Source organism: Nycticebus coucang, chromosome 14 (assembly GCF_027406575.1).
Source record: "Nycticebus coucang isolate mNycCou1 chromosome 14, mNycCou1.pri, whole genome shotgun sequence".
In the NCBI taxonomy this organism is placed as follows: Eukaryota; Metazoa; Chordata; class Mammalia; order Primates; family Lorisidae; genus Nycticebus; species Nycticebus coucang.
This window is the reverse complement of record NC_069793.1, coordinates 69,101,370-69,114,543: the sequence shown is the minus strand read 5'-3', so window position 1 is coordinate 69,114,543 and position 13,174 is coordinate 69,101,370. Positions and strand designations below refer to the sequence as shown.

The window sequence follows — 13,174 nt, the reverse complement described above, 5'->3', positions numbered from 1 at the left end:
AAAAACAGAGACCCGGACCTGTGGATCAGAACATGAAACCATACTCATATAGCCATCTTAGCTTTGACAAATCAGACAAAAACATACGCTGAGGAAAAAAATCTCTATTTAATAAATGGTGCTGGTAAAATTGAATAGCCACAAATAGAAGGCTGAAACAGGACCCACATCTCTCACAACTCCCAAAAATTAATTCACGATGGACAAAAGTCTTAAATCTAAGGTATGAAACTATGAGAACCCTAGAAGAAAATGTTGGGAAAACTCTTACAGATATTGGCCTTGGCAAAGAATTTATGAAGACTCCAAATGCAATCATAGCAACAACAAAAATAAATAAATGGGATATGATCAAATTACAATGCTTCTTTAGAGCCAAACACACATTCAATAGAGCAAACAGACAGGATGGGAGAAAATATTTGTACACTATACACTGAATAAAGGCTGATAACCAGAATCTACAAAGAACTCAAGAAATCAGCAAGAAAAAAAATCAAACAACCCCATTAAAAAATGGGCAGAAGACACAACAGAAGCTTTTCAAATGAAGATATACTAATGGATGAGAGACACATGAAAAATGAAAAAAATCTCTCTAATCATCAGGGAAAGGCGAATCAAAACCACAGTGAGACATCGCCTAATTCCACTGTGAATGGCTCTTATCAAAAAGTCCCCAAACAACAGATGCTGGGGTGGATGCAGAGAGAAATGAACACTGACACACTGCTGGTGGGACTGCAGACTAGTATAACCTCATGGAAAGTAGCATGGAGATATCTTAAAGAACTAAAAGTAGATCTACCATTTGATCCAGCAAAGTCACTACCTGGTATTACCAAAAGGAAAAAAAAAAAGACATTTTATAAAGAAATGTTTATAGCAGCACAATTCACAACAACCCACAAAAATGTGGAAACAATCCAAGCACCCAACAATACATGAGTGAATTAATAAAATGTGATATATGTATACCATGGAATACTACTCAGCCATATTAAAAAATGGTGATCTAAGACCATTCTTTAAGTGAATTATCGCAAGACTGGGAAAATAAATACCACATGTACCCAATAATAAATTGAAACTAATCAATTAACACTTATGTGCATATAGGGAAATAAAACTCAAGGGAAATCAAGCAGGTGGGAACAGGGAATAGGGGATAGGTAAATTTATACCTAATGGGTACAACGGACATTATACAGGCAAAGTGCGCTTTAACTTTGACTCAAATGGCACAAAAGGATTATATGTAATCAAAAGGTTTGTTTCCCCATAATATCCTGAAATTAAAAACAAAAAAATAAAACAGGACTTTTGATTTACCTTAGCATTCTTAAGAAAAGAAAGAAAAAAATATGACCAATAGATAAAATAGCCATTAAGTAAATTATCTGCTCGACTATGTTAACAATTTAAGAACAAAAGGAATTCAGAAGAAACTGTAGGTCAAAGTGAAATGAAAAAGTTGTAGAAAAGAGCATGTGTGGTATCACAGAGTCTTTGTCCAGTATTTCTACCACAGAGCACCTAAAACCCTTGGAATTTCCTGAGTGATGTGTCTTTTGTTATTTATAATGGCTGCTTTGGATCATACCAGAGTTTATGCTAAGGAATGACTAGAGTAGGTCCCCTAGACTGTCTCAGGATTGAACTGGCCACTAGAAAGACCAAGTAAACTAGCCAGGTTTACTGGTGGACGCCTATAGTCTCACTACTTGGGATGTTGAGGCAAGAGGATCACTTGAGCTCAGGAGTTTAAGCCTGCTGTGAGCTATGACACCAACATACTCAACCCTAGAGCAACAGAGTGAGACTGTCTCCAAAATAAATAAACAAACAAATAAATAACTAGAAAGACCAAGTGGACCATGACTAGCTAGTTGGAACTTTCAGCCCACCCAACTTCTGGGACAGAGGCCAGGGAAGGAAAGAACAGAGATCCAGAGCTATAAAAATCTTTGAACAAGATTTGACTAGCTTCTTGACTGTGGAGGTTCCTGAAGGGTAGTGTACCCAAAGAAGGCATGGAAGCTCCACATCTCATCCATCTGCTATTCATCTGTGTCCTTTGTAATATCCCTTACCAATAGCTGTTAAGTAAATGGTTCCCTGAGTTTTGTGATTCACGCTAGCAACTTAATCACACTTAAGGTGAGGGCTGTGGGAACCCCTATTTAAAACAGACTGGGGCTTACCACTGGCATCTGATGTGGTAGTGGTAGGGTCTTATGCAACTGGGCTATGGGATCTGATACTCTCTCCAGGTAGACTATGTCAGAATTGAACAAATTATAAGATAGTCAATGAGTGTCTCCTGGAGAATCTGGTATCAAAAGTGTTGAGTAGGGTGTGAGAGTTAGAAAAAACACTTTGGTGTTTCTTATCTCAAGCAGCACTGAAGACAATGGGATCTAGGCCTGGCTTTGCTGATAAGCAACTTCCAGAGCCTTGATATCTTTGGTTCTTTCCAGGTCTAACATTCTTGAATCCTCAATCACTAAGATTTCTTGAAGAAAAATGTAGGATGGGAGGACCTTCCAGAGAGCATAAGTGAACATGAAGCTAAAGAATAGAAGCGGCAATGAATTAGGTGTGTCTAGGGGGTCAAAAAGAGAAAAACTATTAGCATTTGTTTGATAAAGATTGGGTGAGTGACTAAAATTAACTGCAGTTCTATAGCACCAACTTATTAAAGGCTATTTAAAAGTTAAGCAAAAGATTGCCATATATTTAGAGTATAAAAACTAAGGTCAAAATAATATTTTAAGAAGAGAGCTCTGATACCTTGGAGGATGAACTGAAAAAGATAGACTGATATTAGAGATCATCTCGGAGCAATTGAGGGAATCTAAACGAGCTAACAAGAAACAGGACTAAGGCTGGGTGCAATGGCTCATGCCTATAATCCTAGCACTCAGGGAGGCCGAGGCAGGAGGACTGCTTAAGCTCAGGAGTTCGAGATCAGCTTGAGAAAAAGTGAAACTCCATGTCTACTACAAAAGAAAAAAGAAAAACTAGCCAGGCTTTGTGGTGGCCATGCCTGTAGTCCCAGTTGCTCCAGAGGCTAAGTTAAGAGGATCATTTGAACTCAGGTGTTCAGAGGTTACTATGACCTAAAATACTACAGGACTCTATCCAGGGCGACAAAGTGAGTCTCCGTCTCACAAAAGAGGAGGGAAGGGGACAGGAGGAGAGGGATGAGAAGGGGAGGTAAGGGGAAGGGAAAAAAGAAATAGGAATAACTTTGAAGAAATTACTGAAAAACAACTATAAACTAAATTGCATGTACAAGAAGATAGGAGGAGGGAAAGATTCAAACATTAAGCCATAGCACTGTGGCCTAGGAAACCAGAAGAGTATTCATGTATGTAAGTATGACAACTTACTAGGAGCTTTCATAACTGGCATCTAGCACAGTACATGACACAAAGTAGTTGCTTAATAAATATTTGTTGAATAAATGAATGTGGCACCAAGATGTATGGAATATAAATTAATACCAACAGTTTTCAAAAAATGCTACTTTTACAAATCTGTTCTCACAGCAATTATTCTCAGTGTTGAGTTTACCTTTTTGCAGTGCACTCCTTCCTCAACTCGTTTAGCGATTCCTTCTGGAGTTGAAGCTTGAGGTGCTCAGTTGAAAATGCACTTCCTGCAGTGAGATAAAACGAGACAAATTCAAATGTAACAGTGCAGAGAGCACGGCTCAACCATAACCAAAGAGGTAAAGCACAGTCCCTTGACTGTAAGAGGGAAATAAAAATAGGCCAAGTGGATTGAGCGGTGGATTAACTAGAATAAACTTCTCTATTCGTTCACTTTTCATACAAATCCAACTTCTAGTAGGTGCCAAAAAGTAGGCACCCCAAGACACTCTGCCTACAGAGACATCTGGATTTGCTGACCAAGAAACTGTGAGATTTAAAAAATAAAAAAGTCATTAACCACAAATGCTGTACATTACTGAAAGCATAAAAAAGAAAGCAACCCCCCCCGCATTGTGACTACAATAATATAGTTCATAAGTATCGTTTGTATGAACTTTCATCTTGCTCATAAATATCAGAAGTGTTAGTGAAAATCACTGTATACAAGAAATGTATACTCGGATTTTATTATGTCACAAGCATTTTTACATGTGACAGATAGTCTGATTATGGCTGTATAAAATTTAACTTCATGAATGTGAATTATAGGAATATCCCACATTTTAACTGATACCCTTATGCCCCAATTCCATTACTAGACATTTCCTTTAAGTGTTTGCTTTAGCATTCTAATTACTGATATTTGTGTTTATATGCCTTCATTTCTGTTGTCATAAAATCCTTTTACATCTACCTACTCAGAGAAAATGAGAGCTTCTTATGTTCTTTGACAATCTGGGCCTGATAACAACTCCAGAGGCCCTGAAGCACAGAAAGACAGTTTTAGATACTGATACACTAAGTTTTAGATCTTACAGTATAGTTTCAGAAACTATAAGAAAAGGTGACCTAACCTCTTCTATATTCCTCCTATAGGGAAGAACAGAAAGTTTAATTGACCAAAGTACAGAGTTTGACACTAACCTCTGTATTTTGGTCAACTATTTTGATCAATTGCTTTAGTATTAAATCTACCAAACTTACCAGCATATTTCTAAGCACTTTCTCTTCTCTCTCATCTGTTATAAAGACCAACAAGTTGGGAACTTGGCCTTCAAAACAGAACTTAAGAATGCCACTTTTCTTTTTCAGTGCACAATACAATTCCTCTCCAAATCTTCACCTAATGATTTTATAAGGGTTTATCTTTTTTGGAGACAGTCTCACTTTGTCACCCTCAGTAGAGTGCTGTGGCATCATAGTTCACAACAACCTCAAACTCCTGGGCCTAAGTGATCCTCTTGCTTCAGCCTCCTGAGTAGATGGGACTATAGGTGCCTATCACAACGCCTGGCTGTTTTTCAGAAAAGGGATCTCGCTCTTGCTCAGGCTGGTCTCAAACTCTGAGCTCAAGTGATCCACCTCCCAGAGTGCTAGGATTACAGGCTATTAGGCGTTTCGGATAACATCCTTACCCCACCCCCACATACTTTCACTAGAAGAAATACAAATTTTTCTACCACTATAGAAATTTGCAATATTACTCTTCATCCTAGATAAACTAGGCTGCCTGAACTCTAATAGTGGTAGCAAAACCACAAATAGAGATTAGAAATAGAAATATGTGTCTCTCTCCTCAGTCTTAAAGACTCTGTAGAGGGCAGCACCTGTGGCTCAAAGGAGTAGGGCGCTGGCCCCATATGCCAGAGGTGGTGGGTTTAAACCCAGCCCCGGCCAAAAACAAACAAAAAAAAGACTCTGTAGACTATGTTATTACATAACCAAAAGAAAAAAGTCTTTGCAATGTGGTAGAAAGGAAAATTAAATTAAAAAGTGTACTAAGTAGCTAGGAAATAGGTTAAAATGTTAACAATAGGTAAAGCTGGGTGAAGAATGTGGGTGTTTTTTGTACAGTTCTTATACTCATCTACAATCTGAAATCTGATATGCTCTTGTGAGCATTTCCTTTGAGCACATGCTGGCATTCAAAAATTTCAAATTTTGTAACATTTTGGATTTCAGATTTTCATATGTATACTTAATCTGTAATATTATATCACTTCGTGTAAAATATAAAAATCAGAAAATAATACACTCCTAATTCTTCCTTTCCTCAGTCTTCAAATTCTTCATACATTTTACTTTATGTATACCAGTAAATCCATGAACATTGTTATTTTTTGTTTTAGAAAGTCAATTATCTTTTAGAGTAATTAAAAGTAAGGGAAAAAATGCCTTTATATATACTTTCATTTCAACTGTTTCTTGAAATTTCAATTTCCTTGTGTAGAGTTCTACTGAAGAATTTCCTTTAACAGTTCTTAAAGTACAAGGTGCTCTTAGTTTTACCTGAAAAAGTCTGTTCTTTTTTTGTTTTTTGAGACAGGGTCTTGGTCTTATTCAGGCTTGCCTCTGTATTTCTGACCTCAAGCAATCCTCCTACCTTGCCCTCTCTGAATGGTAGCACTACAGTTGTGAGTCACTCTCATTTGGCTCTTTATGTTCACTTCTAGAAAATATTTTTCCTGGATATACAATTCTGTGTTGGTATTTTTGTTTTTTAATGTTTTAAAAAATGTCATTTTGGCTCGGCACCTGTAGCACCGTGGTTACGGGGCCAGCCATGTGCACCAAGGCTGACAGGTTTGAGCCCGGCCCAGGCAGCTAAACAGCAATGACAATTATAACAAGAAAATAGCCGGGTGCTGTGGCAGGCGCCTGTAGTCCCAGCTACTCGGGAGGCTGAGGCAAGAGAATCGCTTAAGCCCAAGAGTTTGAGGTTGCTGTGAGCTGTGAAGCCATAGCTCTCTACTGAGGATGACATAGTGAGACTGTCAAAAAAAAAAAAAAAAAAAAAAAGAAGGAAGGAAGGAGGGAGGGAGGGAGGGAGGGGAGGGGAAGGAAGGAGGGAGGGAAGGAGGGAGGGAGGGAGAGAGGGAGGGAGGGAGGGAGGAAGGAAGGAAGGAAGGAAGGAAGGTCATTTCATTGTCTTGTGTCTTGCATGCATGGTTTTCATTGAGAAGTTTGCTATAATTCTCATCTTCAATCTTCTGTATGAAATGTGTCTTTTTTCTTTTTTTTGTAGAGACAGAGTCTCACTTTATGGCCCTCAGTAGAGTGCTGTGGCCTCACACAGCTCACAGCAACCTCCAACTCCTGGGCTTAAGGCGATTCTCTTGCCTCAGCCTCCCGAGTAGCTGGGACTACAGGCGCCCGCCACAACGCCTGGCTATTTTTTGGTTGCAGTTTGGCCGGAGCCGGATTTGAACCCGCCACCCTCGGTATATGGGGCCGGCGCCTTACCGACTGAGCCACAGGCGCCGCCCGAAATGTGTCTTTTTTCTATGGCTAACTTTAAGATTTTCTCTTCATTTCTGATTTTCAGTAGCTTGAATATGATGGTCTGAGTGTATAGGTGTGTGATTATGTGTTTTTTAAATTTATCCTGTTTGTGGTTCTCTGAGCTATTTAGATTTGCGATTAAATGTTTTTCATTATTTTCATAAAAGTCTTGGTCATTATCTCTTCGAGTATTTTTCCTACCCATTTTCTGTCTTTTGTTTTTTACTTTTTTTTTTTTTTTTTGCAGTTTTTAGCCAGGGATGGGTTTGAACCCACCACCTCCTGCATATGGGACTGGCGCCCTACCCCTTTGAGCCACAGGCGCCGCCCGTCTTCTGTTTTTCTATGATTTCAATTACATGTGTTTTATTAGACCATCTGATATTGTCCCATCCATAATGTCTTGGATGCTCTGTTCTTCCCCCACCTCCACTTTTTTTCTCTTTGTGCTTCAGTTTGGGTAATTTCTAACTGCCCTATTCTCAAGCTCACTAATTCTTTCCTTAGATGTGTCAAGTCTACTGATGAGTTTAGTCTTTCAAAGGCATTCTGTATCTCTGTTATTGTGTTTTTATTTATAGCATATCCATTACACTGTTTCTTACAGTTTTGATCTCTCAGATGAAATTCTCAATTTGTTCATCTACCAACAAAACCCTGTAGTATATTCATCATAGTTATTTTAAATTCTCTCTCTGTAAGTCCCAACTTATAAGTCACTTGTGAATCTTTTTCTATTTCTCTAGTATTTTGAGAGTGACACTGATGGTAGTAATGAGTTTTTGTTTTGTTTCCAAATTTATTTAAGATGCTGAACATCATGTATAGGGCAGCAGAGAATGAAGTGAACAGTATTTATGCCCAGAAAAAAGCACACCTCTTCTTTTACTGCTACTTTGGAGATTGAGTAAATCCTATCAGGAAGTGACGTAAGTTGCCATGGTTACCATTAGTGCGCTACACTCACAAATTTCTTTAAACTTTTCTCCTTTTGGAGAGTTCAAACATGATTTTCCAGAGGCTTTATCTTAGCGGTCCTATACTATCCTAAGATTTAGATATTCCTTGGAACCTGTATCTATATAAGGGGCTATCATCATGTTCTTGCCTCTCCCCAAGTGGCAAACTACTGTGACTACCTTCTGTTGTTTTCTAGTTTGGTTGCTCTGCTATCTTAGTCCAACCAAGAGCACCTTAGATGTGGGTAGCAGGGTAGAGCTTTCTAAATGATCCTACCCTTCCCCTCAAAATAGGAGACCTCTAATAGTCCAGGACCAAGACGGTTTCCTACTCCAGCTCAAAGGGTAGTGTTTTTACTTCTTTTTTCTTCTTTCAGCCATAAGAAGGTCTCCCTCCAGATATTTAATTCTTTAGTTTTTAGAGAAGAAGGTTCATCCTTTCCTTGTAAGGGCAGCCAGTTACTCCACTCCTCCAGAATTATACTTCTCATTTCCTGCCCTGGCCTCAATCTTCCTCGCAACTATCCAATAGAGGTCCTTGCAGAAAAAACTGCAAGTAGGTAAGAACTGCCTTACATCTGTTATAGTCACACTCTAGCTCACCTGACAATTAACAATCTGTGAAAGCTTTAGCTGAATTATTTTACCTTCTTACACAGCGGTCCCAACTTTTTCCTATCTTCTGCCACTAGCAGTACTCATATCCTGTCTCTCCTTGGAGGTGCTTGCCCTTCCATACACATCAGGCTACTTGGTTGCCCTGAGATCTTAGGTCTGTGATGGACTTAAGAAAAATTATGACTTTGTACATTACCCAGCTTCTTCTTTTTAGGGTAGAAATGAAACTTCTTCCAGCTTTCTATGTTCTAGGCAGAAGTTGGCAGTCAAATTTAAGTATACTAATTTTATGTTTGTAGAAGTTCTCTGTTCTTTATATTCAGCTGGTCTCATTCATGCTATGGAAAACATCTCATGTAGTTATCTCTTCAAACCCATACATAACTGATTAGGCTGATCAGTATAGACAACTGGTACAGGTTTCCTCTGACGCTGTAAAGATTTATTTACATAAAGGCCAGCTAGTATAAATGAGGAGGTCCTGTGACAATTTGGCTTTCCTTCAGGGTTTATGTGCTGGCAGAAGGTGGTTTACCTTCACTGTAAATTACTCCAACTGTCAAAGAGAATGTTACTTCAGGATTTTTGCTTTAGAGTATTTCACTCCTGAGTAGAGTTGCCTTTCATGTTTCCTTTGGGTTGCCTATAAAAGTCCACAGTCACTTTAGGCTCTGCTCTGCTTTTCTACCATGTTAAATACTATGGGACTTAAACAGGTCAAGAATCCATTATATTTAGAAAGCAGCTACAGCCAATCTTATAGGGAGTTTAACTCCAGATACACAGAGGGATGAGAATGGGCCAGTAGACACATCTAGTCTGATTATTGCTTTAGTTAGTTCATAACCTCTATATTTAGAAATTCCAGGCTTGAAGCCTCAGAGCGCTTCTCTACGAGGACCCCCCACTGCAGCCTTTTCCATCTGCGGTGTAGCCTGGGATTTTCTTTACTCTAATTTATTCATCCAAACAGTATTCTCTACTTTATATCAGAACTGTGTCAATATCTGTGTTATTCCAATTGCATGCTCTTTTATTTCATCACCACCAAGAATTTATTCTTTACACACACACACACATCTTTACTATCATATCAATGGGTTATCAGGAGAGAAGGAAAGCAAATGCATGTGCTTGGTTTATCATTTTCTAAAACAGCTTTCTGAAATACTTGGCCCTGCCCAGGCATATACCAATGTTCCATTCTGTTAAATAAAATAGCTCCTATGTTCAGCAGAACACAAGTCAGGTACTATAATTTTAACAATCAAATGTCAGTGTTGGCTCCTATAAAGCTAGTAACTAAAGAGTATGAATCTTGCTTCCATCAACAAAATAAAATGCAGACGCTTTAGGCGCTCTCTCACCAGAGAGTTTGGTCTCAGACTGGCCAATGGCCAGTTCCTGTCAAAATTATAGTTAAAACCAATAAACTGTCTTTCTTCTGGGTTTTCTACATCAAACCAGATGACTACAAAGCAATATATTTGAAGTACTTGAGCTTCCCTCCCTGTAGAAATGCCTCTTCTGTACTATGATTTATGACACTGCCTTTCTCAAGGGTTAATAGATATCCCTTATCATAACTTGTGCAAATGACTTTATTTCATTGTGATATTTAATATCTTGCAAATAAGAAACTGCAGGCTGGGCGGCACCTGTGGCTCAGCGGGTAGGGCGCCGGCCCCATATGCCGAGGGTGGCGGGTTCAAACCCAGCCCCGGCCAAACTGCAACAAAAAAATAGCCAGGCATTGTGGCGGGCGCCTGTAGTTCCAGCTGCTTGGGAGACTGAGTCAAGAGAATCGCCTAAGCCCAAGGATTTGGAGGTGCTGTGAGCTGTGTGACACCATGGCACTCTACCCGAGGGTGGTACAGTGAGACTCTGTCTCTACAAAAAAAAAAAAAAAGAAAAAGAAACTGCAGGCTAAATTCCTCTCAGAATTTAGCACTAAGAGAATTCCCCCGTCCTTAAAGAACAGAGAGACTTTCTCATAACAGGCAATGTGAAAGAAATTATACCTTTCCTATACAATTGGCTTGACCGCTGAGAGCAAAACTAATTCTAGTCTTAAGAACAACAGGCAGATCTTGGGGGAGACAGTGTACTATATTTGGAAAGCCTATGGACTTGGGGATCATAAAGATCTGGGTTGAAATTCTACCTATGCTACTTTCAAGACTCTAGACTAGAACTAAAGTTTCAACTTCTCTGAGCTTCATTTTCCTCATCTATAAAATGGGAATAATTTCACTTTTGTTCACTATTTACATTCTTGTGTCCACCCCCCCATGAAGTTCCAAGTGTGTAGAAAAAAATCACATATCGTAACTGCTGATTGCTTTGACTTTAATACCCACAGAGCAAAAATAGGCATACTTTTCAGTAATCATACTATAATTCACTAATTAGTTTGCTTTCCTAGTCTTACAGATGACTATTCCACACATTTCCTACAATCCTCAAACTCTCCCGTAACTTCAATAATTGAATAATGACCTCACATCACACTATCCTGAAATAATAGGATTCCTTCATAGTCCTGCCTACCACTAATAATGTAAAGTCCTCTGCCCCTGTGTCATTTTCTCAGCATTGTCTTCCTATTCAATAGAGAAAGCAGATACTCTGAATTCCTTCTCTTTCTAAACCTATCTCATGCTACCCTAAATATGTTATTTTCCAGCTATAGTGCCTGTTTTTTATTCCATAGGTCAAGCCCTTCCTACATCCAGGCCTTTTCATTTACTGGTCCTTCTGCTGGACCCCAGCTTTTCTATCTCAAAAGGCTGACTCTTAAGCAAACATTTTTCTGAGCCACTGTAAAAATGGTTTCCCATAGTTATCTTCTATCAACACAGCTTGTTGCTAGTACTTGTCAGAATCTGCCATTATCTAGTTTATTTATTGGTTTCCTGTTAACTGTCTCACTCACAAGGTAAATATCCAAAATTGGACATCTTAGCTTAGTGCAGTGGCTCATATCTGTAATCCCAGCACTTTGGGAGTTTCAAGACCAGCCTAGGCAACATAGTTGAGAGCCTGTCTCTAATAAAAAAAATAATAAAATAGGTGGGTGTGGTGGCATGTGCTTTTATAGTTCCAGCCACTCAGGAGGCTGAGGCAGGAGGATCACTTGAGCCCTAGGAGTTCAAGGCTATAGTGAGCTATGATCATACCACAGCACTCCAGCCTGGGTGATAGAGCAAGACCTTGTCTCAAAATAATGAATAAATAAAAATTGGAAATCTTAATTCTTCCCTTTTATTTATTCACCCCATACCTGCTTCTCTTTTAGTACTTGTCTTGCCAAATGATTTGACCATCCATCTAGCTGTCCAAACCAGAAATTAGAAGCTACCCTAACCAATCTCTCTTCCTCTCTTCTCTAATCCAGTAAACTATTACAATAGTATCTATTATATGAGGTCAGACAATGAAGTTTGCCAACTTATCCTAGAAAAAGTGCTATGTACCTCATGTTGAATATCACCAGTCACCTGAGAATTACTCCCCTTAGGAAGGTATGCACCAATACCAGCACCTAGTCCACCCTTCAAAACAATTTTTGAACTCTTTTTCTTTTTTTTTGTAGAGACAGAGTCTCACTTTATGGCCCTCGGTAGAGTGCCATGGCATCACACAGCTCACAGCAACCTCCAACTCCTGGGCTTAGGCGATTCTCCTGCCTCAGCCTCCCGAGTAGCTGGGACCACGGGCACCGGCCACAACGCCCAGCTACTTTTTGGTTGCAGTTCAGCCAGGGCGGGGCTTGAACCCGCCACCCTCGGCATATGGGGCTGGCGCCCTACCAACTGAGCCACAGGCACCGCCCCGAACTCTTTTTCTGAAATGCCATCAGAGCTGCAGTGATATGAAAGTCTGATAATTAAGTTCATGAACTCCTCCTAGAGAACGTGCTTTCTGTTCCTTTCCCTTATATTTCTAATCTGTTTTGATTTAAATTGCATATTGTTTGGATTACTGTAATGACTTCCTGAGTGTCCTCTACATTCAACAGTGCAAATATAACTTTCTAAAATATAACATCTAATCTGCACTCTGTATTATATTTATCAACTCAGTCCTATCTCTTTTTTGTCCTTGAGAAATCTGCATGTTATTTCAATGCATCTCCAAATCTTTCAGTATAAAGTTAATTTACTTCTCTGGCCTCTCCAATGGACACTTACTCAAATACATTCTTAGTTGCAGAAATTGCCTTCCTTTACTAGAATTATGTAAAGTCCCCTAACCTTACTTCCGTGCCTCTTTATAAACGCCCATTTGTCCTGGAAGGTCTCACTTCCTTCACTTAGCTGACTCGTGCACGTTCTTCTCCATTCAGTGTGTCACTTCCTTTACCTGTTAGTGTGATTTTCAGATGTTTATCCTCTGGGTTCCTATAACACCCTCTATATATTTTTGTCACATACTTATCACACCTGTGATTATGATTCTAACATCTCAGACAGTATCTGGCTCATTGTAAATGTTCCATAAATAATGAATAAAGGCACACATACAGAAAAACAAATATCAATGCTCTGCCCACTTACTATACTTGCCTTAATATCTTTTTACTTCTATTTTGAACCATCTAATTGTAAATATATGTTCTGTAAAAGCCACTTCCAGTAGTTTGGGGGAGTTGAG

General features: G+C 39.1%; 1 protein-coding gene across 2 annotated transcripts in view; it reads right to left on the bottom strand.

Moving 5' to 3' along the window:
• The window catches only part of UVRAG (UV radiation resistance associated), a 381,997-nt gene that overhangs the window by 162,198 nt on the left and 206,625 nt on the right, over positions 1 to 13,174 (bottom strand). For both annotated transcript variants that reach the window (XM_053561187.1, XM_053561188.1), the window contains one exon: positions 3,580 to 3,664. In XM_053561187.1, the coding sequence (XP_053417162.1) occupies positions 3,580 to 3,664 (85 nt within the window). The remainder of the gene's footprint in view (positions 1 to 3,579; positions 3,665 to 13,174) is intronic.